This window comes from Sporothrix schenckii, assembly GCF_000961545.1.
Source record: "Sporothrix schenckii 1099-18 chromosome Unknown Cont47, whole genome shotgun sequence".
Lineage (NCBI taxonomy): Eukaryota > Fungi > Ascomycota > Sordariomycetes > Ophiostomatales > Ophiostomataceae > Sporothrix > Sporothrix schenckii.
In genome coordinates, this window is record NW_015971148.1 from 4,074,176 (window position 1) to 4,096,256 (window position 22,081).

General features: G+C 56.7%; 9 protein-coding genes across 9 annotated transcripts; 3 read left to right on the forward strand and 6 right to left on the reverse strand.

Annotated features, from left to right (window-relative positions):
- Positions 1 to 362: 362 nt before the first annotated feature.
- Positions 363 to 1,887, forward strand: SPSK_04246 (leucine carboxy methyltransferase; the record flags this gene model as incomplete). Its single annotated transcript, XM_016731057.1, has 2 exons — positions 363 to 831; positions 905 to 1,887. 2 exons carry the CDS (start codon positions 363 to 365, stop codon positions 1,885 to 1,887), a joined length of 1,452 nt encoding a protein of 483 aa, XP_016585827.1.
- A 363-nt stretch (positions 1,888 to 2,250) lies between these two features.
- On the reverse strand, positions 2,251 to 4,072 carry SPSK_04140 (uncharacterized protein; the record flags this gene model as incomplete). Its single annotated transcript, XM_016730951.1, has 3 exons — positions 2,251 to 2,256; positions 2,340 to 3,155; positions 3,242 to 4,072. The coding sequence occupies 3 exons, from the start codon at positions 4,070 to 4,072 to the stop codon at positions 2,251 to 2,253; spliced, it is 1,653 nt and encodes a 550-aa protein (XP_016585828.1).
- Positions 4,073 to 4,353: 281 nt separating this feature from the next.
- SPSK_04754 (uncharacterized protein) lies at positions 4,354 to 4,572 on the reverse strand (the record flags this gene model as incomplete). The annotated part of the gene is made up of 1 exon (XM_016731548.1): positions 4,354 to 4,572. The coding sequence occupies one exon, from the start codon at positions 4,570 to 4,572 to the stop codon at positions 4,354 to 4,356; it is 219 nt and encodes a 72-aa protein (XP_016585829.1).
- A 1,072-nt stretch (positions 4,573 to 5,644) lies between these two features.
- SPSK_04244 (chitinase) lies at positions 5,645 to 7,175 on the reverse strand (the record flags this gene model as incomplete). Its single annotated transcript, XM_016731055.1, has 3 exons — positions 5,645 to 6,686; positions 6,788 to 6,874; positions 6,946 to 7,175. The coding sequence occupies 3 exons, from the start codon at positions 7,173 to 7,175 to the stop codon at positions 5,645 to 5,647; spliced, it is 1,359 nt and encodes a 452-aa protein (XP_016585830.1).
- Positions 7,176 to 9,305: 2,130 nt separating this feature from the next.
- Positions 9,306 to 9,827, forward strand: SPSK_04605 (AP-2 complex subunit sigma-1; the record flags this gene model as incomplete). Its single annotated transcript, XM_016731406.1, has 2 exons — positions 9,306 to 9,337; positions 9,428 to 9,827. 2 exons carry the CDS (start codon positions 9,306 to 9,308, stop codon positions 9,825 to 9,827), a joined length of 432 nt encoding a protein of 143 aa, XP_016585831.1.
- Positions 9,828 to 10,183: 356 nt separating this feature from the next.
- SPSK_04391 (uncharacterized protein) lies at positions 10,184 to 11,314 on the reverse strand (the record flags this gene model as incomplete). Its single annotated transcript, XM_016731199.1, has 2 exons — positions 10,184 to 11,215; positions 11,294 to 11,314. 2 exons carry the CDS (start codon positions 11,312 to 11,314, stop codon positions 10,184 to 10,186), a joined length of 1,053 nt encoding a protein of 350 aa, XP_016585832.1.
- Positions 11,315 to 12,826: 1,512 nt separating this feature from the next.
- Positions 12,827 to 15,082, forward strand: SPSK_04036 (uncharacterized protein; the record flags this gene model as incomplete). The annotated part of the gene is made up of 2 exons (XM_016730849.1): positions 12,827 to 13,158; positions 13,219 to 15,082. The coding sequence occupies 2 exons, from the start codon at positions 12,827 to 12,829 to the stop codon at positions 15,080 to 15,082; spliced, it is 2,196 nt and encodes a 731-aa protein (XP_016585833.1).
- A 267-nt stretch (positions 15,083 to 15,349) lies between these two features.
- Positions 15,350 to 16,336, reverse strand: SPSK_04447 (OTU-like cysteine protease; the record flags this gene model as incomplete). The annotated part of the gene is made up of 1 exon (XM_016731254.1): positions 15,350 to 16,336. The coding sequence occupies one exon, from the start codon at positions 16,334 to 16,336 to the stop codon at positions 15,350 to 15,352; it is 987 nt and encodes a 328-aa protein (XP_016585834.1).
- A 722-nt stretch (positions 16,337 to 17,058) lies between these two features.
- SPSK_03873 (nuclear migration protein) lies at positions 17,059 to 21,432 on the reverse strand (the record flags this gene model as incomplete). Its single annotated transcript, XM_016730688.1, has 1 exon — positions 17,059 to 21,432. One exon carries the CDS (start codon positions 21,430 to 21,432, stop codon positions 17,059 to 17,061), a length of 4,374 nt encoding a protein of 1,457 aa, XP_016585835.1.
- Positions 21,433 to 22,081: the final 649 nt, after the last annotated feature.

The following is a 22,081-nucleotide window of genomic DNA, read 5'->3' on the forward strand; positions in this document are numbered from 1 at the left end:
GCAAATTGTTCAGATGCCGAGAGCAAACGGTCACGCTGGCACCGCCATGGTAGCTTTGCGCAGTTTGAAGCTTGCTTTGCGAGCTCGTTGCAGGGCCTGGCAGACGCTGTGAGCCAATCGTTTCGGCCGCTAAAGGACCCACTCACACGCTAGACGCCAGAAGCTTGGGGGAAGGAAGCTGCACCAGTCCCTTCCTAGGGTGCACAACCCAGATCTCAAGGCTTGTGCAATCATCGTCCACACGGTCCACACGGTCTTCTCGCAGCCGGGCCAAAGACGGGGTGGAGCAGCATTGGAATCATGCGCCGAGCTCTGACTGGGACACCGCTTGCGTAATTAGCCGACGACAAAAATAGAGAACAATGGTCTCACCGCCAAAGACCGGGCCCCCACCGCCGGGTTCCCGGGCCGTTTCAACGCCAACTCCGACTCCGGCACTGGACTCGGCGTCAAATCCGACACCACACCCTACACCGAGCGTGACACCTCCACAGCCTATGGCGGCGCCGTCTATACCGAACCTTCTTGGCCGGCTGGGCAATGGACCGCCACGGTCGGGCCGCGGCGGTCGCCGAGGAGTCGGACGCGGAGGCAGCTCTCTCGGGGGACCGACAGGGTCTGGGCCAGCGCGTTTCGCACCACCATCACAGCACGGCGGCGGCATGCCTGGTAAAATGGACCACAGCGGCATCATCCAGAGCACAGACACCGACGCGGCGCTGTCGCGTATGAGTGCCGTTGACCTTGGCCTGCTGCAAGACCCGTTCGCCCAGTACTTTGCAGGTGACGGCGGCGGACCAGCTCCTCGACGGCTGCCCATTATCAACCGAGGTGAGGATGCAGGCGAGATAGGGTATCGTTCTCTTCAATATATACGCTGGTATTCGCTAACCGTACCTGGTAGGCACGTACACGCGGACTCAGGGCCTGGACAAGATTATTCGGGCGTTCCTGTCCGGCGCGCCGTCCAGAGAGACAACGCCAGAGCCGTCACCACAAGCAGTACAGACACCATCGCCGCTGCACGTCCGCCAAATCGTCTCTCTCGGTGCCGGCACCGACACGCGAAGCCTGCGGCTGCTGGCACAGAAGCTGCCGGACGGCCACGCCGCCTTCCAAAACGTCATCTACCACGAGATCGACTTCCCGACAGTCTGCGCACGCAAGCGCAACATCGTCCAGTCTGTGCCCGCGATCCGGTCTTTACTAGAGGGCCCAGTAACGGAGCATTCCCCGCTGGCTGGAGCCATAGGGATCCACCGCAGCTGGCGCGCCGGCCTGGGACAGGGGAACGAGCTCTGGGCCCACGGTCTGGACCTGCGAGAATTGGCAGCGGGCAGCGGCAGCAGTTTCAGCACCAACACCACCAACAGCGAGAAGGGGAGATCAGACGTTGTCCTGGCTGGCTTCCGGACGGACGTGCCGACCCTACTTGTGTCCGAATGCTGCTTGTGCTACTTGCAGCCGCCTGAGGCGGCCGCGGTGCTGCGCTGGTTCGCCGACCGCATCCACCCCCAGCCTGCGTCGCTGGCCGGCCTCGGCGTGGTCATCTACGAGCCCATACGGCCCTTTGACGCGTTCGGTCGCACCATGGTGGCCAACCTGGCGGGCCGTGGGATCCAGATGCCGACGTTGGCGGCATACCCCGACGGCGCCGCGCAAGAGGCGCGACTGGTGCAAGAAGCAGGCCTCGCGCGGACCAAGCACCGGACGATTGATCAGATCTGGAGCGCGTGGGTGGCCGCCGAGGAGCAGGAGCGCGTCAACCGGCTCGAGGGACTGGATGAGGTCGAGGAGTGGGGGCTGCTGGCCAGCCATTATGTTGTTGTCTGGGGATCGCAGGGCGCATATTTTGACACGGCTTGGGCGGAGTTGTACGAGCAGTAGGAACGGCATCCTGGGACCAGTTACCAAATACTGGGCAGAGAAGGGGCGCATTACATTACATTCGTATCAAAAGCGCAAGGCATTAGGAAAGAATACCTGTTGAAATAACCAAGAGTAACAAAACAAATCAAGAAGAACGCTCTCGTTCGCCAAGGACCAGTACAAACGCCAAACGCAAAGCAGACTGCCAAGGGCAGGACCAAAACCAGCACAAAACACAAGACGCAAAATAGCCGCACAAATCCTCTTACGCCTGCTGGGCAATAGCCATTCCGACAGCTCAAAGCCAGAGTCACAAAACGGAAGAGACGGATAATAGACAGAGTGCAAAAATAAGTTGACAAACCGGTGTGCCAAAACAAATCAAAACTATGCAACACAAGATTAGTATGGCATGTCATGCAACGGTATCTGAACTGGCCAAAAGAATGGGGAGAGGAGGCAATTCTTACCAGCTTGAGACTTGGGCGCGACGACAGCCGCGTGCCGTTGAGCATGGCGCGGTACTTTTTCTGGCGCACCTGGAGTCGCCGGAAGGCTTCTTGGATGTGCTTCACCTCGACGGGCGTGCGCCCTTCGCCGGGCAGATTGAACAGGCCCTGGGCCAGCTTGCGCTTCTTGGAGCCGCGCGCCTCGTCGCCTGTGCGCTCCTTCCACTGGTCCTCGTGGTCCTTAATGCGCAGCGCCTCTTCGGTGAGCGTCTGGACCATTTCGAATGTCAAAAAGCCCAGGATGTCGACAATGTCGTCGGACGGCTTGCTGTCGGTAACGACGCCGAAGCCGGCCCACTCGCGGAAGCGCTTGCTCTTGCGGTACGTGAACGACGCCTGTCGATATTCGGACCACGTCACGTACTCCTCCCGGGTCATCGCCTTGGTGCGCTCGTCTGCCTTGCGCAGGCGCTGCAGTGTAATGTAGTTCATCTCCTCCTCCTCCTCGTCTTCCTCCTCGTCGCGCTCGGGCACCTCTTGGTTGAAATAGGAGACAGGTTCCCACGGCAGGACCTGCTTGTTCTTCTTGTTCTTCTTGGCCGCATCTTCAACGGGCGCACCGGCTATGGGCGCACCGGCCACATCATCGCCACCGCCAATGTCCACATCGGCGCCCTTGTCGTCCGAGTCCTTGACGTTCTTGCGCACGTCCTTCCACGATAAGAAGGTGCGGAGGCGTGACACCTTGGGCGCGTCGTGCCGGATCTGGAAGATGAGATCATTAATGGTGATACTCCGCGATCCACGCCGTGCAGCTAGCTCCGTGCAACTTCGTAGCTATAAAAGAAGACAAAAGGGTTAGACAATAATATAATAATATGCAATGGCGCGACAGTCGGCGTTGCGACAGTGGAGGAGCATACCAGTTCAATCACCTGCTGCCGGACAATTTCTTCGATAATAGAGAGTGTCTCTAGAGATGGTTCGCCAGTCTCGCCACTGACGTACATCATCTGTATAATGCTTTCGCGTAAGTCATTCCGGATTCTGGCAAGATTGGGCATTGGGGCAGTATAGTGCATCTCCGTGGTCTGCATGTACGCCCCCGTAGGTGTCTCCGTAGGGGTCTGTTGGTTGTGTCTCGTATACTGCACGGGCTCTTCCTTCTTGGCACTCTTCGCTTTCTGGACTGCGGCCATTTCCTTTTGCTTGGCCATTGGTCTTCTCGCAGGCTTCGCCCGCAGTTTGGCATCTTCCCTCTCCCGTCTCTCCTCCACCTTCACTTCCGCCTCTGTTTCAACCGCAATTGCCGTACACTTGGCCGGAGCTAGACTGTCCTTGGGTTTTGCTCGCGACTTGCGGCGTTTGATGGTGGTGCTGTTCTGGATCATCGCGTCCGCCTTGGCAGCCTTGACACAAACGCCGGGCGGGTAGAACACGCCAGTTGGAGGCGTCGCAATGGAAGGGGCATCCTTTTTGCCCACACGCATCCGGCCGCCGCAGCGAGGAGCCTGCACTGGAGCTGTTGTCGTCGAGGTTGCGGTCGCAGCCTCTGTCATCGCAGCCGTCGGTGCCTTGCCCAAACGTACAATCGTCGATGCGGTTGCAGACGCGACCGCATATGATATGGGCAAGACAGGCGTCAAGTGCGGAGTGTCCACGGCCATGGAGCCGGAGCCATTGCCCTGGTATGGCTCTGGGAGCACAGGTGGCAGGAGAATGATGGGCAAATGCTCGTCTTTTGGCTTCATCATTGTATGCAATAGCAGAAATCAACTTGGAAGAAGGCTGGTGGTTCCGCACAGAGTGTGAAGCGAAGAAAAAGGCAAACGGGTCCGAAAAGTCAAAGGTCGAAAGTCGAAACGCCGTTTTACGGCGTGGACGAAACGGCATCGAGAATTGAGCACGCGTGGGAGAGCGTAAGAGCACGCCCCAAATTGAGGACAAAAGCGAAGGAAAAACTAATAAACAAACAAATACCCCTCCTCAAAAAAAACGTGGCCAGATACCGACACTTATCAGCGCCCGACGAATGTTACACAGAACGATACCGATCTTTGTCATCGTAGAGTGGAAGCCTCCACCGTCCAAGTCGCGTCGAAGTTGCTACACTTTGCAGTGTGCCGGAGACAGGAGATGCAGGACACGACACGGAAAAGAACATGGAGATGCATAAAGGACGCAAAGAACCGGGACGGTTACTGACCTGTTGAATCTCCTGCTTGTACTTGTTTTGCTTGTCGCGGTCGGCCATGGTGTCGGATGCTGTACGGGCAGCGGGCGCGTGGTCGAGGCGGGCTTCGCCGGTGGCCGTATTGCTGACGAAGGGAATCGACCAGAACTGAGCGACTGGGATGCGGCTGCTTCCTCGTCTCGCCACCGATGGATTTGGATCGCAATTACAATAGTACACGGCGCAATGTCGCAATGCGCAAAATGGAGGCCCGGTAGTAATACAAGCGGAGAAAATAGAGAAAATATAACCAAAAAGAACGTCCAAAAATGCACCAAAAACGACCGAACGAATACTGATAGAGGAGGCCGGGGAAGTGCGCGGGTGTTGTCGCGATGCCGGCGAGCCAGGAAGGGAGATGTGGTGACGGTTTTCACAGGAGATGTCGTAGATTGGCGACAGACGGTTGGTGGAGCGTGGGGAAGTGAACCTTGCGGGCGTGTCCGTATTACTTAATCTAATCACGTGCAAATCGGCGGGAGGTCAATACAGTGCGAATACAGTGTCAACATTTGTTGTCATGTTGTCGCACAGTATTGTCTAAGTCTTGGCCGTGCTGTGTTCGACGTACAGTGCCTCAATCATTTCTTATGCAACCTGGTCTTGGTACTGAAGTCTCATACTTACTTGGGCTTCGTCTAATTAGTAGTTGAAGTAATCTCGCTGTAGCCACATGGTTTTACATATGCGTAAATTCTCTTTTGGTTTTTATTGGGACCCATAGGGACAAATTATACTTTATACATAAGGATAGGTAGATATGTTGCCAAAGCAAAGGCGTGGCTCGTAACCGCCGAAAAAAAGGACTTGGGAATAAAGACAACGGCCTGTGAAATATCCAATAAACGGGGAATCGAAACGAGAAACTAAATCGGAGAGAAAGTAAAGGGAAATATATAGAGAAAAAGAAAACATCCGCAAGTCATAATGGTACCTAGGACTGAACGTGAAGCGTCGATCTAAAATTCATGAGGCAGTCTCATCGAAGCCTGGACAAAATATGCGTAACAGAAGGAGGGTTGTTTGAAATTTCAACTTGAAATCGAAGGAACAAAAGAAAACTTGTGGGACAAGAACATAGGGGGACGTTTTCTTACAACACGGCGGTCCCTTGCCGGATGTTTGTGTACCTGCTCGTCGGGAAACTGAGGAGGTTTTGGCCCCCGGCAGGCTGGGCAAACTGCTTGGCAAACAGGCCGACCAGGCTGCGTTCGTTGTCGGCGTCGCCGCTGGCTTCCCAGAAAAAGACCCCGCCGAGTCCGTTCTTCTGAATGTACTGCGCCTTGTGGTAGGCCGACTCCGGGCTGTCGTAGCTAATGAGCTCTTGCGTGGACTCGTCATAGCTGTACGCTCCCACGGCCGTCTCGTCAAACTTTTCGTCCGCCCCCGGCCGCGGCAGGCTCTTGTAGGACCACACACCCTGTCCCAAGTTGCCGCTGCCGACACCCGAGTACGAGTCACCGAGGCCGCCGGTGGCATCAAATGAGCGCCCGTACAGCGGCAGGCCCAGGTTTATCTTGTGCGCGGCGACGCCGTGGCTGCGGTAGTATGACAAGGCGGTGTCGGTGTTGACGACCGTGGAGTGGGCCACGCTGGGGTTGGCATAGACGTTCGCCTGGTGGCTCGCGGTGGTGCCCCAGCTGCCGGCGTAGTCGTAGGCCATGAGATTCCACGAATCCAGGTACGTGTTCATGCCCGCAATGTCCATGGCCTGGTAGTGGTCGGGGCCGGCGGGGCTGGCAAACGAGAGGAGGAAGTGGTAGCCCGGGGCATATGTCGCTGCATAGGCGTCAAACGCGTCGCGGGTGGCTTTGAGCAGGAGGACGGCATTCGCCTTGTCTTCTGGAGTCGCAATATATTCCCAGTCGATGTCGGCCCCGTCAAATCCCCAATCGGTCACAAGCTGCACCGTCGTATTGGCAAACTGCTTACGGGTGGCAGCCGTCGATGCGGCGGCCGAAAACACGTCGCCCTGGCCGTAGCCGCCGATGGACAGCAGCACCTTGAGATGGCGGTTCGCCTTCTTCAGAGTGTTGATCTGCTGGACGTAACCACCTGCAGCAGCACTGCCTGCTCCGTTGGCCGAGTCTGACGACCACGTCGAGCCAACATCTGTGGCTTCACTGCCGGAGGACCTGTGTAGTTGTTAGAGAGACTGGTCTTGACGCCTCTTTTTTTAAAAAAAGGAGAAAAGAAAAGAAAAGAAGAGAATTCATATTCCGTAGAATGCACTTACACTGTGCCATCGGAGGCAATACTGGCAAAGGCATATAAGACATGGGAGATCTTGTTGACCGGAAGCTGGTTTGGCTGGATCTCGCCGCTGAAGTATTGTTAGCAGATGCTACGGAAACTGTAAGAAGGGGAGAAACTCAAACTGAAAAGTAAACACACCCATTTGAAAAGTACAAGGAAGACGTAAAGCCACCGCCGGAACCACCACCAACGGGAACGGCAGTGCTGCTGGGAATCGATCCTGTGCCTGATAAGCTGGGCACCGTCGCATTGGGCCAAGAGCTGGGTGATGGGCTCAGAACGACGTCCCTGTCCTTGACATATGCGGGAGCGGCCGCCACCTGTGTTGCCAGAAGCCAAGAGATGGTTGCAACGGAGAGAGACTTCATGGTTGTGCAAGCGAGTCTTGTTGAGTTGGTGTAAGGCAAATATGGTGCAAGTGCTGTAAGTCGGATATAAACACCAAAAAAAAAACGATAACAAAAATGGCAATTTCAAAATTATCGATATGATACTTAAAGAAAGCGAGAGAGGATGAAGATAGAGAGAAAAAAACTGAAGAGTTTGAATGAGCATTCGATTTATAAATACAAATTATGCCAATGTGTACGTCGGGAGGTCCTGGTGAGGGTTGTCAAGGAATGTAGATCAGTGGATCTCCCGCGATGTTAGCCACTTGGACGCTTGGCCGAAGATAATCGACCAGAGAGGCTGAACAGAAAAAAAGAGCAGCGCAACGAACGAAATGGCCTGAATAGTACCGCAGTCTGAAAAAAAAAAAGAAAAAGGAAGGCGTAGTGAAAAAGAAAATCATGAGAAAAGAGACAAAATCGAAAGATCAAAATTTTACATGATACTCGGAAGGCTCTCCGCTGTATACATTTTTTTGTGGAACTGGTGATGGTCGACATGAGCAAAAGTCATGCAACGGAGTATGGAAAAGAGCGGAGGTCGGAAAATAATACAGCATATAGACAAGCAGAAACAGAAAAAACAGGTAACAGCTGTTTTGAGACCCGTTTTGCTTTGTTCAGGGGCCGCTTGCTTGTTGATTTCGCGGCGTGCAATTGATTGCTTGCCTTTAGCCGCATGTCATGCCTGCCAGACTCCCGGAGCAAACGCGAGCGGGCGAAGGTGTTCAGGACGAATATCTGTGCAACATATATTAATCAAAGTAAAAACACAACCCAACTTTTGAGCATAAAATACCATCAACGTTGGAGATGAAATGTTTGGTTGGTTGTTGGGGTTCAGCAAGGCTTGGATTTAGAGATGAGACAAAGTCACGGGACCCTTGCCGATCAATTCTTCATCACGGCCAGTACAGATACTGCCAAACAGGAAGATCCGACACTGGAAAATGGATGGCAGGTGAATTCCTGGGCGGCTGTTCACTTGATCGGCCGGGCGAGGTAAGTCAATCGACGCCGGAGATCGCATTGTTCGAGGATGTTGGCAACCGGCGAGGCTGTGAACATCACAGGATGCGCGGAAAGATCATCTTCAATGAGAGGTCGGTCATGCCGTTTGTAGAGCGCTCCCATATAGTCAGAACCAGTTAATACGGCCCGAGTGGGATCGCGGATTCGCGATGCGAGGCGGTTGTCTTCTTGGCCCCTCACGACAGGTAGCCCACACCCTGGGGCAGTTTGAATTTAAATGTCATTGTACAATTTCGGAATGAAGGGGAGAACAAGCAAATGGACTGGCAAGGGGAGGTATAATCATAGCTCCCAATAACATGCTGTAGGGCCGTGACTGCGCGATGATTCTCTGGTAGAAGCGCCGGCGTCACAGATGCTTTGATCCTGTTGATGGCGATGGGACCAGGATTCTGTGTTAACATAGCAGTATAACATAGTAGTATAAGGCACACCCTGGATACTGGGAAGCGGAAGATAAATGAAGCGTAGTATGCGACGAGTCGGGAGAGAGAAGAATAGATGAAGCCAACAAAAGATGGTCCCTGGGAACACAACATCCAAAAAGGGGAACTGGAAACCTTAGTCATTCGGATGCTACTTTATGCGTCGTTTCGGCGGGAAGGCGCGAATGGATAGGCCTTCAGTCTCTCTCAGGGGAGGCACAGCTGCGGTTACATAATTTCTTGGGGACCTTTCGCTCGCGCGGCGATAGTGCTGACCCGCTATTTCTGCCGCTGGCTTCCGCCGTGTACTTCTTCCGTGGCCCCCTTTCTTTCGTCACCGCTTAATTTCCAACGGTTCAGGCCAACGCCATCTTGCACAGCTCCCGTCAAACGTGCACACCCCGGCGACGATCGTAGAGCATTCTCCTTTCCACGGACCAAACCGACGACCCATCCGACGACCTACGCGACAAAACGCCCGACTGCCGCTCCCTTTTCAAACATACCACGCCTCACACAATTAGTCGCAGTCTCGTCTCTGCTCTCGAGGGGTCTGTAGTACGGCACACCCCGACCGCATTCTCCTTCTCGTCGCCCCTCCCCGTCCTTCTCGCCCTCCTCACGTGGCCGGCCGCCCCGCCCGTCGCCCGGCATGCTATCTTTTATCCTTATCCAGAACCGGCAGTGAGTCTCGGCCACGATGGACGTTGCAGCTTTGTCGAGACGCTGGATCACTTGGAAGAACTAACCACTCACACACGTTCACGTTCCCAGAGGCAAGACACGGCTGGCAAAATGGTACGTGCCGTACACCGACGACGAGAAGATCAAACTTAAGGGCGAGGTCCACCGTCTCGTGGCGCCGCGCGACCAAAAGTACCAGAGCAACTTTGTCGAGTTCCGCAACCACAAGGTTGTCTACCGGCGGTACGCGGGCCTCTTCTTTTGCGCCTGCGTCGACACCAACGACAACGAGCTGGCGTATCTCGAGGCGATCCACTTCTTTGTCGAGGTGCTCGACGCCTTCTTCGGCAACGTGTGCGAGCTCGACCTGGTCTTCAACTTTTACAAGGTGTACGCGATCCTCGACGAGGTGTTTCTGGCAGGCGAGATTGAGGAGACGAGCAAGCAGGTAGTGCTCACGCGGTTGGAGCACCTGGACAAGCTGGAGTGACGCAAGTGACGCGGGTGCAAGGGAGAGGCATGCAACAGAGAATACGCGGGGGGGTGGGGGGAGGTGGGTGACATGAGCAGTGGTATAACGGGCATACGACACGGCGTTTTTGGGTTCACTTGTTCGATCTTCTTTTGGCAGGCGTTCTTGGACAGGGCCAGTCCTCCCTTTGTCGGACATATCAATACAGACATTGCGGCCGAAGCATTGTGTATTAAGTGGAATGACATGAAAGACAACTCGTAACTGGCTATGAAGGGCAGATGCATGTGACGCGTAAGGAAGGACGGACATGGAAAAGAAGAAAACAAAACGCTGTACATAAAAACGAACTCCAGCGCTCCGACCATCGCCTTCTATGACCGCTTCAGTTCGGCAAACCGCCTCGCCAGGTCGTCGTCCACCGTGTCCTTTTTCTTGGCTACGAATTTCCGGGCGCTCGGGTCTGCAAAGGACGGCCTTGGCGCTGGTTTTGCGGCTGCTTGTGCTGGGCTGCTCTTGGCGGCCGTCGGCGACACGGGAGGCTTCAGCTCCTGCGAGTCGAGCGTAACTTTGGGATGGATGTTGTCGGTGGAGGGCGTGGGCGGGTTGACCTGCAGCGGCAGCGGCGGCGAATCGGAGACGTCGTTGGTGGGCGGCGTTGCCCGTGTCAGCTCCTCCTGTGTCTTGGCTTGCTTGGCCGACGTTGGCGCCGTCGTACCGGGGTGCTTGCCTGGCGTCGACGGAAGTGTGAGGTCCCCACCGCCCCCGCCAGCACCACTGCCGCCTTCGTCGTCGTCTCCTTTCTCGTCTTGTGCTGCAGTGCCAAGGACGACGGCGTCGTCATCGCCGCCGTCGTCGAGCAGGCTCGGCGGCTCGCCCAGATCCACGTCGCCGCCCGCCCGCCGAGGCCACTGCACACCATACGCGCGGGCAATTTCTTCCAGGTAGCCATTGACGAGCTCCTCCGGCGGTGGCACCACGCTCAGCTTGCGCACGACCTTGGGCGACACCTTGTTGTCCGTGTTCTCCATGGCGGCCAGGACAAACTCCTTGCCGTAGCGCTCGCCCAGCAGCTGGCGCACGACCTGCAGCTCCTTAATCTCGGTCTTGGGCGCCGCGTAAATGATACTCTTGACGGCCTCCTCGAGGCCCGGGTCGCAGGTGTGGCTGTCGAGCAGGCCGGCGCGGGCGATGAGCAGCTCGCAGTACAGCTCGAGGATCTCGTGCAGCTCGGAGGTGATGTCGGAGCGGATAATGTTCTCGACGCGGATGCGAGCGGAGTCTTCCTTGCCCGCGTCGAGCAGCTGGGCCATGTTGCGACGGGCCACCTTGGCGAGGGCCTCGTCGCGCTGCTGCACCATGCGCAAGCGCGCAATGGAGAGCTTGAGCTGGACCTTGATCTTGGTCTGGACTTGTTAGAGAGCAATCAGGAGTAGGGGCAGGGAGGGGGAGTAGGGTAAAGAAATCGAGCGGCTTGAGCTTACAACAAGATTTGCTGGCGGCATGGTGGCGGTTTGGAGGCCACAAGAGTGTGAGAGAGAGTCAGAGAGGGGTAGAAAGGGTGTTGACAGGAAAGGGCGTGTCGCGGGAGACACGGAAGTCAAGCTGATCGTCGTCGATGAAAGCGTGTAGATGTGTCGTGACAGAGGTCAAGAGAAGGCTGGAGACTACGTCGTAGTAATTAATTAGTCCGTAGATAGTTGCGAATATGGGCTGCGGGGCGATAACACAGCGTATTTAGTGCTGGCCATGCCGCAAATATGACGCTGTGTCCCCACAGCTGGCAGGCGCAGGCAGGACAAATGCGGGAGGCGCGGGGTATCGTCCCAGAGCTCTGTTGCCTGCAGGTGCGAGGGAAGGTGCAGCCGGCGTCTAGGCCAGGCCTAATAGGGCCAGGCTCTGGAACCATTTCGGCCGCTTTTGTATGTGGAACAGTGAGTACTACTTAGACGAGGAACAAAGAACAAGACAGTTCGAGAGCACATCAACACGTCGCGGTAGAAAGATCTCATATTCTTCAACGGGTCTTCTCTCATATGTGGATCCGTTTGTTCTGACCCAATCTCAAGCAAAATCGAGCGCGTCCAATAGCAGTACACTGAGGCGATCTCTAGAAAACGTCCGACATGCTCAACCTGTTCCCGCGTATGATTGGATTTGTGAGATTCCTGCTCATGCCACGGCTACGAAGCTTTGTTGTTGTCTGATACTAGTGATCTTTCCGGGCCTTCGCGAGCTGATTTGGTAAGATATTGTGTCTCGGGCGCCGAGATGAAGAGACCCCGTCCCAGTGTAGCTCGCTTGCAGACGCTCGTACAGCTTATCGGATAGCTGCTGGTTCCCGACGGGACGGTAACACCGCCGAGTTTGGCATGACGACGGAGAACGAAGCGAGTCCATGTTGTCGAAGGTACAGTTTTTTATATCTCATATAAAAGAGCTGTCTTAGGAGGAAAGGCAGTAGCTGTCCGATGTCGGCTCAGATGAAGAAGCACAGGACCGAAGAGTGATGGATCGTGCCTTCCAGATCTGGCATATGTCTGTCCGGTGCTTCCATCCCATCAACACGACGAGTCGCGTTGTGCGACTGCCCTCGCTGCTTTTTTTGTTCCCGCCGGGGCAGGAACCGTATCTATATCTTCGCGCATTGCACGGTGCACCTTCCATCTTGTGCTCTGCAGTATTGTTTTGTTTTCTATCTCGTCGCTTCTTTCCTCTTTTCTCTTTTCTCTCGCCTCTTGTTTTCTCTCTGTTTTCAACTCTGCTGTTCTATTTCTACGTCAAACAGCTCCCCGTTTCGCCTTTCCATCGCCTCGCCATCTGTGACGTACATGTCCTTGTCGTTGGATTGCCTTGCTTTCAGATTCAGCCTTGCGTTGTGATTCATTTCTTTCTTCTTGTCTCTCCTTGCCCTCTCATTATCACAAAATACTTTGCCGCGAAGTCGAGGCATCAACTTGTCCCACGATTTGTGACTGGTCGCTTTCAAGTCGAGACTAGGGCCACCAATGGGCAAGATGGGCAAGATGGGTATGGCCCGGTCGTGGACCGTCTTCTCGCGGCCCCGCAAGACCCTATATCTCGTTCTCTCCCTGATTCTGGTCTACGGATTGGTGGTCTCATGGAGAAACGCTTGGAGCCTCGCGTTGGTGCTGCGAAAGACCGACAGCGTCACGGACGGCCGGGTAATTGGTGTGGTGCTGCGACTGAGCGGCGTCGAGATCAAACAGTTGGGCGAGGAAGGGTTTGACGAAAACCAGCTGCCCTTTGACGATGTGAATATTACGCAACGAAAGGGCGATGACGAGATCCGGAGAGAGTTTGACACGGAGTACGAAGAGACGGGAAAGTAAGTGAACGGGGACGCGGAGAGGTGGTCGTTGGTGTGAGCAGGCGACTGACGAGACAGACAACCCGGTGCAGGAAAGCTCTACGCCGGCACGCTGTCGCATCTCGCAGTCCCAGCAAATGCCAAGAAGAATAAAATCGCCGTTAAGCTCACAAAGTGGAAGACGGCACCGAGTTTCAGTACCGAGCGCCCGTTCAAGATGGACCCCTACCCAAACTACAACTCGTGGTCATGGCGGCGGTCGGGCAAGGCGCGTTATGTGCCTTGCAAAGGTCCACTAGGCTGGTCTGTCGCGGACGTGTCTGCTTTTGTAGGACTTCCTAACGGGTTTCCTTTGCCCAGTATCGGAAGCTACGACGTGTTCGCCATTGACCAGCATCTGTGCTACGAACGAGACACCCGCCTGGGTATCTACGCTCTGGCCGATGGTACGCGCGACGAGATCGACTGGGGAGACGTGCAAATGGACTGCGTCGACCGAAACCAGGCACGCTTCGACCTCGTGGGCCCGCCCAACGACCTGGTGACGACGGTGTACGGCGAGATTCCTGCTGTGGACACCGGCGTCTCGACGGAGAGTCACAAGCTTCGCCGACGGACACCAACTGTCGATGCACTGGATCAAGAAACCAACAACGAAAATGGCCAACGGAGGTCGCTGGCCGAGGCTGTACACGAACAGCGGACGGCCATCCTACTGCGGTCGTATACGGGCAAGAAATACACGGAAAACGACCGGTATATCATCCGTGCGCTCGTCTCGGAGCTGAGCCTGCGATCGGGTGGTGAGTACCAGGTATTTCTCCTTGTGCATGTCAAGGACGAGGGTGTCAACCTGTGGGACAACCAGACGTACGAAACGTATCTACATGAGTCAGTGCCCAAGGAGTTCCTGGGTATGACGCTGCTGTGGAACGACGATTTTGTGCAGGAAACGTACCCCAAACTCGAAAAGGGTTACGAGGCAAGCGTGCACAATGCGCAGTGGCTCTCGGTGCAAAAATTCATGCAGGAGTTCCGCGAATTTGCGTTCGTCTGGAACTGGGAGATGGACGCGCGCATCACGGGTCACGCCTACGACATGCTTGAGAAACTCGGGCAGTTTGCCAAGCGCCAGCCTCGTCGGGGCCTGTGGGAGCGCAACGAGCGGTACTACATTCCGGGCTACCACGGCGACTACGACACAGACTTCCGGCTATCCGTCGAGGCCATGTCGAAGAAGAGTGCCGTATGGGGCCCTCCCTCGGACACACCGTTCATCAACCCTATCGGCCCACGGCCACCCACCACCGCGCTTCACGATGACAAGTTTAAATGGGGTGTCGGAGAAGATGCCGACCTCATCACACTGTCGCCTTTGTTCGACCCCAAGGGCAGTGGCTGGGTGCTCGGCGACCAAGTATGGTCGTACGACGACGTAAACCACACCTCCGAGTCTCTGCCGCGACGCGGTGCCATCGTGACACAGTGCCGTCTGTCGCGCCGACTACTCGATATCATGCATGTGGAAAACCTGCGTGGGAACCACGTCGGGTCCGAGATGGCGCCCGGCACGGTGGCTCTGCTACATGGCCTCAAGGCGGTCTATGCACCCATGCCCATCTTCATGGACCGGCCATGGGCGCCCGAGCGGCTCGCGCGCTGGTTCAACAACGGCCCGCGCGGCGGTTCTTCCGGTGGGCCCGACAGTGCCATGGGCTGGGGACGGGAAGGGCGGTTCCGCGGCAGCACTTGGTACTACCGCGCCGACCCACCGCAGCGACTGTACAGCAACTGGGTGGGTTACGAGGACAACGGAGTTGGAGGCCTGGAGTGGGAGATGGCGCACGGGCGGCCGTGTCTGCCGGCCATGTTTTTGCACCCGGTCAAGGATGTGGTGCCAACAAGTCCGGGCTACGGCAGCGAGTCGAGGTTGCCATACTGAGGACAGGACCGAGGGTGCGCGATTCAGAGAGAACGGAAGAGCTGACATAGTGGCATGGTGTGATGAAGCATGCTTTAGACGGGACGGCATAGTCACGGATGTTCTTGCTTACTTTATGCACTGTTTTGTCTTTGTCATGTATGTCATTTGTATCGAATTCAAAAGTGGTGCCGCAACGCCAGCCATCTCTGTATGGATGAGCCACATGGTGGCCCGGTGTATGTGAAGGAGAAAATGGGTGAGAAACGGAAGCAAGGTGCTGTCCACCTATGCCGCCGCTTTGGCCCGCAACGAGTTGTAGTGCTCGCCCAGGCCGAAGCCGTGGCGGTAGTACACCAGCCACAGTGTCGGCCGCTCGTCGTGGCCTCCGCCTCCAGCACCAGCCGGCGTGATCAGCTCGCTGCGCCCGTCGTGCAGCACCTGGATGTTGACGTCGTACGCGCTCGCCAGCGCCGACAGCTCCAGCTGTCCGCCCCACTCGGCCGTGTCACGGATCTGCGCAATGTGCGTGTCCAGGTCGGGCCCGTCCTCGGCCGCCAGCAAGAACGGCGCAAAGTCGTCCGGGTGCGCCTCCATGTACCGTGCTGCCGCGTGTCGCACCGCCCGGAAGGCGTCCAGCGCCTCATCCTGCGCCGTCTGCCGCACGGGCCTGCCGACGCCCTCCATCTGGTCGGCAACGGCCGAGAACAGGCAGTGTCCGTCCGGGCGGATCGGGTGCTCGACACGGCCCGTTTTGGCAATGACGGGCGCCATGGTCGCGCGCTCGACCGCGGCGTGGTCGACCATATGGCTGGCCTCGTCGGCCGCCTGGGCTGCCGCCTCGTCCTGTTCAGCGGCGCGGCGCGCCAGCCGCTCCTTTTGGCGGTTGCGTCGTTTGGGTTGCTGCTGCTGCTGCTGTTGTTGTTCTTGTTGCTGTTGTGCTGGTTGTGGTTGCTGTGGTGGTGTTGCGCCGTCCCCTATCGTCGTGTCGGCAAGCTGTGTCGTGACAGAGTCGGCAAGGGCCTCGCCGCTTTGTGTCGTGTCGTCCTCGCCTGCATCGTCCTCCCCATCCGCCGGCCCCTTGTCGCCGCCGCCCGCTGCCGCCTGCAGCTCGGCCTGGTGCCTCTCGCGCATCGCGTGCTCGAGCGCCACGCACTCGTCGTTGACGCCCTTGCGGGTCTTCTTGGTGGCGTTCTTCTTCTTGTTGGTGATGCGGCCCTGCAGGTCGCGCAGCTCACGCCGGTGGCGTGCCTGGATCTCATCGATCGACTCCATGGAGCGCGTGTGTGTGCGGTTGCGAGAGAAGTAGGTATATGAGATGTCGCAAGAAGCTGTGAGGTGACTGAAAAAGTCTAAATAGTGGCTTACAGGCTTTTCGTGGGGCAGCTTAACGGTAAAGCCGCCCGAAAAAGGAAGTTGGGCGCAGAGCCGTGGTGGGGCTTGCTGTCCCCCAAACGTTCGACATCAGATCTAGGAAATCAAAGCATGTCCACATCGCACATTGCATCATCGCGCCAGTCATGGTTAAGAACCACCAATGTGATTTTTTCCTGTCAAACGACACCTATGTACGGAGTACCAAATTGGGAGAATAATCTGTAAGCCCTAACTAATAAAGGTCCTGTTGCCTTGAGAAGCCCAGAGAATAAAACGAACTAAAAGAAATCTGAATCTGATGCGTAAGAAACCATTCAGAATGTTAAAAAGGAATGTAGGCTCGTCGCACCGCATTGCTGCGCGTGCACAATACACGGAGTCTCTGTCAATTGTAGCGTTTGAACGCTTCTAGTCCCTTTTGTGAACCGTATAATATCCCGCCAGCGGCACTTTGAATTGCCTGCAAAACCCCCCCGATTTGAAGAATCGCAGAAAGGAAACAAAATAAACGAAACAGAAAAGACCAAGACAAGAAGCAGAGGAAAGTGGAAAGGATATAATGAGAGACAATATATGAAACATGTAAAACGCATCGCAAAAAAGACGGCAGTAGGATCGGTCTAGAATCCCTTGAATGGGTCGTCACGGAAGTAGTCCTCCTCCGTGCCGGCGCGGCTGGCCGCGTAAAAGTCGTCCGTGCCACGCGTTGTCCGCGAGTTGTAGCTGTCACGCTGCTCACGGTGACGGCTGCGGCTCGCGCGCCGTCTCATCTCCTTGCTCCGACGGCGCGCCCGGTAGCGCATTTCCTCTTGCTCGTCGGGGAATTCGTCGAACTGGGACAGAGCGAGGGGGCTAATAAACGCTTCCATCCGGACGGTGCCAATCGCGTCAAAGAAGTTGTTCATGACCGCGCCGCTGGGCCGCGACGACGCTTCAGACGTGCGCTGCGAGCCAGCGCCGCCCGAAATGCCCCACGACGACGCTTGCGACTGCGAGATGTCCGAGTTTGCCGCCGTGCTGTTGCTCAACGCATGGTAGTAGCTGCTGCTGCTACCCGCCGGCCCAGAGAAGCCGCGGAACGACAAAGGAGGCGGCACGTGTCCGCCCGTGTTGCTGCGCTTGCGGCCGTGCACCATCACCTGGCTCGACCGGTCGTGGAACCGCGCAATCACTGGTGGCTCGGCCGTATCGCGCGAGGTATCCCGCTGGTGGATGGAAGACGTGGCTGCCACAGACGGCGCCGATGTATATGTCACAGACGGCGCCGACGTATACGACTCGGCTGGCCGGTAGCTCGGAATGCTCGGCGGCGCGGAGTCTGTGTGCGAGGAAGCCATGCTCATCGGCGGCAGTGGAGGCGGCACAGTCACGGAGGATCCAGACGCCGTGCTCAAGACGGCTGTTTTGTTCTTGGTGAGTCGGATGGAGTCGCGAATTCCGCCTTTGCGGAGCTTGCTGGTTCGCGACGAAAGCTCAAAGTCTGGCAACGCCTTGGGTAGGGGAGGCGGCGCTGTAATGTTTTCGGGAATAGCCTGTTGTGAGTGAGCAAGGAAAGAGAGCGATGTGAGCCATAGGTAGTGGCGTTCGGGGGTTGTTGCCGTGAATTTGAGCGCTCTCTGCGGCGTGAGAATGAGAATCGAGCGGTTGAAGAGCTGGTTGCAGCCCTTGGGAGGCAGGTTGTCGTCCTTGACATCCAACACGGACTGGATGGTCAGCTTGCGGCCCGACTTGCCCATCAGCGTACTATTGCTGGACGGCTGTTTGCTGCTCCACAGGATGGCACGCTCGTATGGCGCCAGCCAAACCCAGCGCTTGTGGCGGTCGTTGCTGCTGTCGTCACGGCCAGCAGTCTCGGCGGCACCGAATGACTTACGCCGACGGACATACTTGTACATCCACTCGCCCACCATGGTCTGCGCAATGGCATCCACAACGCCAGTCGCCTGGTTCGAGCTGTTGACGGAGCCACCGTTGGTCTGGTCCGTAATAGCTGTGTTAATGGAAGCCTGGTGCTGGTGTTGCGGCTTGTAGCGCGAGCCCGTCGAGGATCCGAATCTCGGCGCCGTGATATCGTTGGTCGGCAGCGGGGGCAGTCCAGGGCTCTCGGGTTCATCGTCCGCCGAGAAGGGTCCTTGCTGCAACGGCGGCGACCGGCTACCACCACGTCTGTTCCGTGGCTTGACAGGAATGGCGGCCGCGGACCGCACCTTGCGGATGCTGTTGGCCCGGTAGTGAGTCCGGCTACCGCCGCGACGGTGCCAAGCATCGCCCCGCGTCGGGCTTCTCTGGCCATCACTAGGTGCACTGACACTGGTGGGGGGCTTGCGGGAGCTTGCACGAGTAGGAATCGGGAACGGCGGATCGCGAGGCTCCGGGAGGCTGGGGCTGCGTGACCGGCCTTGGTGCGTGGCGATGCCATTCTGGATCATGGCCGCCTTGCGCATTACGCCCGGTCTGTTGCCAGATGGGCCGAGAACAGAGCCATTGCCCTTTTCAAAGGACAGCTGCAACGACCGCGCGGATGTCCTCCGTCCAGTGGTGATCTCGCGGCTGTCCTTGGTGACGTCGGCCATGGTATACTTGCTGTACGTCTCAATGCCGGCTAGGTTGCCAAGCATGCGCACAGAGTTGCGCACAGAGCTCCGGCGTGAGAGGTACTCGGGAGAAGCCGCTTCACTAAGTGCACCCGAGTTGCGTTTGCTGGTACTACGCGACGAGCTGCCGGCCTTCGGCTTCGGTGCAGAGAGCGCCGTGCGATACTCGGAATCACTCATATCGGCATCAGCAAACTCGTCAACCTCATCCGAGCTGCCACCGTCAAATCCAGCAAACAGACTGCTAATGCGATGAGGACGACGCATTGGCGCTTTCTGGTTTGACAGCGGGCCGTCGTCATTGTTGCCAGGGTAGGCATCGTGCGTTTCCTCGGAGCCAAAAGCAGTGGGAGCAGGAGCCGGAGGCGAGGATGGTGGCTCACTCGGGGTGCCTGACCTCGAGACGAGTCTACGAGGGTTGCGGGGTGGCAACGCGTTTGGAGCGGGCACAAAGTGCTGCTTGCTGAGGTCATCAACAGCAGCGGCAACAGGGTCTGAAATAATGGCCGCAGGAGACGACGGTCGAGATGTGATGGCAGATGGGTGAAGGTGAGCCGGCAAGCGATCAAGGCGCTTGTCAACACGAATCTCATCAGTCTGTACAGAGATAGACTTCGACGGCACAGGGCGTGAAATGATTTCAACCTGGCAGCCGAAGTCCTTGACGAGGGGAGGTAGACGCGGCTCACGGGGAGTCGTGGGCCGGCTTGTTGGCGGGTGGATGCTAATGCTTGGAATCAGCATCTGCGAAAGGGGAACAAGGCCACCTTGTGACTCGGCCACGGGCGAAGCAGGAGGCGTAAGAGGATCCGTCTGGGTCTCACTCGACACCATAGGAGGTGCAGCTGGCTTCGGAGCAGCGAGAGATGCACGCTTGATCTCCTTCTCAAATGGAGGCGATTTGGGCGTCTTCGGGGGACTCAGGGGCTCATCCGCCATTGTCTGTGAGCCCACAGACACCATGAGGTTGCTTCCCATCACGACAGGGTCGATCGTCAGTGGGCGAGCAATATGCACCCGCTTGCGTCGCTGGTTTGCCTCAATTTCACCGGTGCTGTCAATCGACTCTTGATGCGAAGAACGATCGGCACGTGCGGGAATGGGCGGCGGAGCTGTCTGCGGCTGGTGCAGCTCTACAACCGGAACGGGCTCTGGCTGAGCAGCCTGCGGCGCCGTCTTGGGCGACGGTGGTGGCGAGTACTGGCAGGACGAGTCTGTGTATTCCACCTTTGGAGCCACTGGCGCAGGCGGTGATGGAGATTGCTCCTCATCGCCCTCTTCGATTGTGACACCCTCCAGGCGCTCCAGGACCGATTGGTTGAGGAAGCGGCCCCGGGCTACACTGCCTGGGCGGCGAAGACTCTCATTGCTTTGCTGGCGTCTGTGCGACCGAGAAACAGTGCTATCGCGACTGTGGCTGCGGCCATGCAGACGGTAGGACAAGGCGCTTTCGCGGCCGCCGTGGTCGGTCTCGTCGGTCTCATCGCCGTCAAAGTTGAGCTCGTCGGCAAGGGAGTTGCCATTGGGCTTACTGGGCACCACGGAAAAGCGGATGCTATTTGTCATGCTCATCGTCCGAACACTGGCGGCATCGTTGTCCTTCCCAGCAGTGGTAGCATCCTCCAGTTCTTCGCCGTCCACAGCGTGGCCATTCATTCCATTGACCTGGGCGGCATGGTACGCAGCCACTTCTTCGAGGACCGTCTTCAGGCGAGTATCGGCAACATGAAGCTTGCGTTCATATTTGCGCTTCTCTTCCTCCCACGCCTCTTTGTCCTTCGCCCATTGATCATGGGTTCGTTGTAAATCCTCCTCGTGGTGGCGAAGCCGCTTTTGGGTCTGGTCAAGTCGCTTCTTGGTCTCGCCAGCGGTCTCAACAGCCTCTTCCCGTTCCCGGGCCAGTTCGCCGAGGGCAGACGAAGTACCGCCTTCCAGAAGAGCCAGCTGGCGCTTCAGCGAGCGGTTTTCCTTTGCCGTCCCTAGAGCCGTCGCTTCTAGAGACTCGTGTTCCTGCTTCGTTGCGTGCAGTGTAGTCTCAAGGCTCTCAATGATCTTCATTTTCTCTTCTTGGTCACGGCGGAGGTTGAGAATTTCAGACACCAAGTTGGCGTGGAGGGTCGGCGTGAAACGGCGAGGATCGAAAATGCTGATGGACTCATCCGTAGCTAGATCTTTGGATGACCTTTTTGAGCTTCGGTCGGTTTTATCCGTTTTGTCTGTGTTCGGTATCGGGGGCGGCGAGATGCCCTTTCGTGGCGGCGTTACCGAGCGTCGTGACCGTCTCGAGGTTCGTGATGGTGTCCGGTATGGCGTATCTGTCGGTGTCGGCAGGGCCGCGGCCGCGGCGACGTACGGCCCGTCCATCTCGTCCTCGGTCTCCCACACACCCATGCTAGGCATCTCTTATTGAAATTGTGAATGTGCCGTCGACAGGCAATGATGTCCGATAGTCCCCTATGAGGCAAACACGGGCCTGTTCATATCGAGAGAACCGGAAATCGAGCCGAGTTGCGGAAGAGGCAAAAGAAGCTTTCCCAAAGAAAAATAATGTGGCAAGTTTTCGGTATGATCTTTGAGCTCCGACGAGACGAACCTTGCCTCGTACAGTTGATTCTTGGGATCCGAATTTGCAATAATTATGCCACAAAGAGTCACAGTCGCCTGTAGGTTGAAGCGGATCATGTTAGTGACACCACGAGCCACTTCAAGTAAGAGATCGTGCTCGAAAAGACGCGTTGATTGTGCACGCACAATTGAAACTGAATTGGCAGTAGGGACAAAAACGAAGACAAAAAAAAAAGAAACGAAAGCCTGCACAGATCGAGGGGGAATCGTAAACTTCAGCGACCCAATTCAAAGATGGCCCTGTTAGCAAGGGTCCCCCTACTTGCTTAGCGTAGTGATGCTGCATTCGGGTGTAATATAGCAAGGGGAATCATAATACATGCAAGTGTGAAATAGGGGAGGTGGCTTGTAATCGATAATCCGAGCCGCTCCAATTAAACACCAACTCACCTTTCGCAAGCAGTTTCTTGTGGGAAAAAAGAAA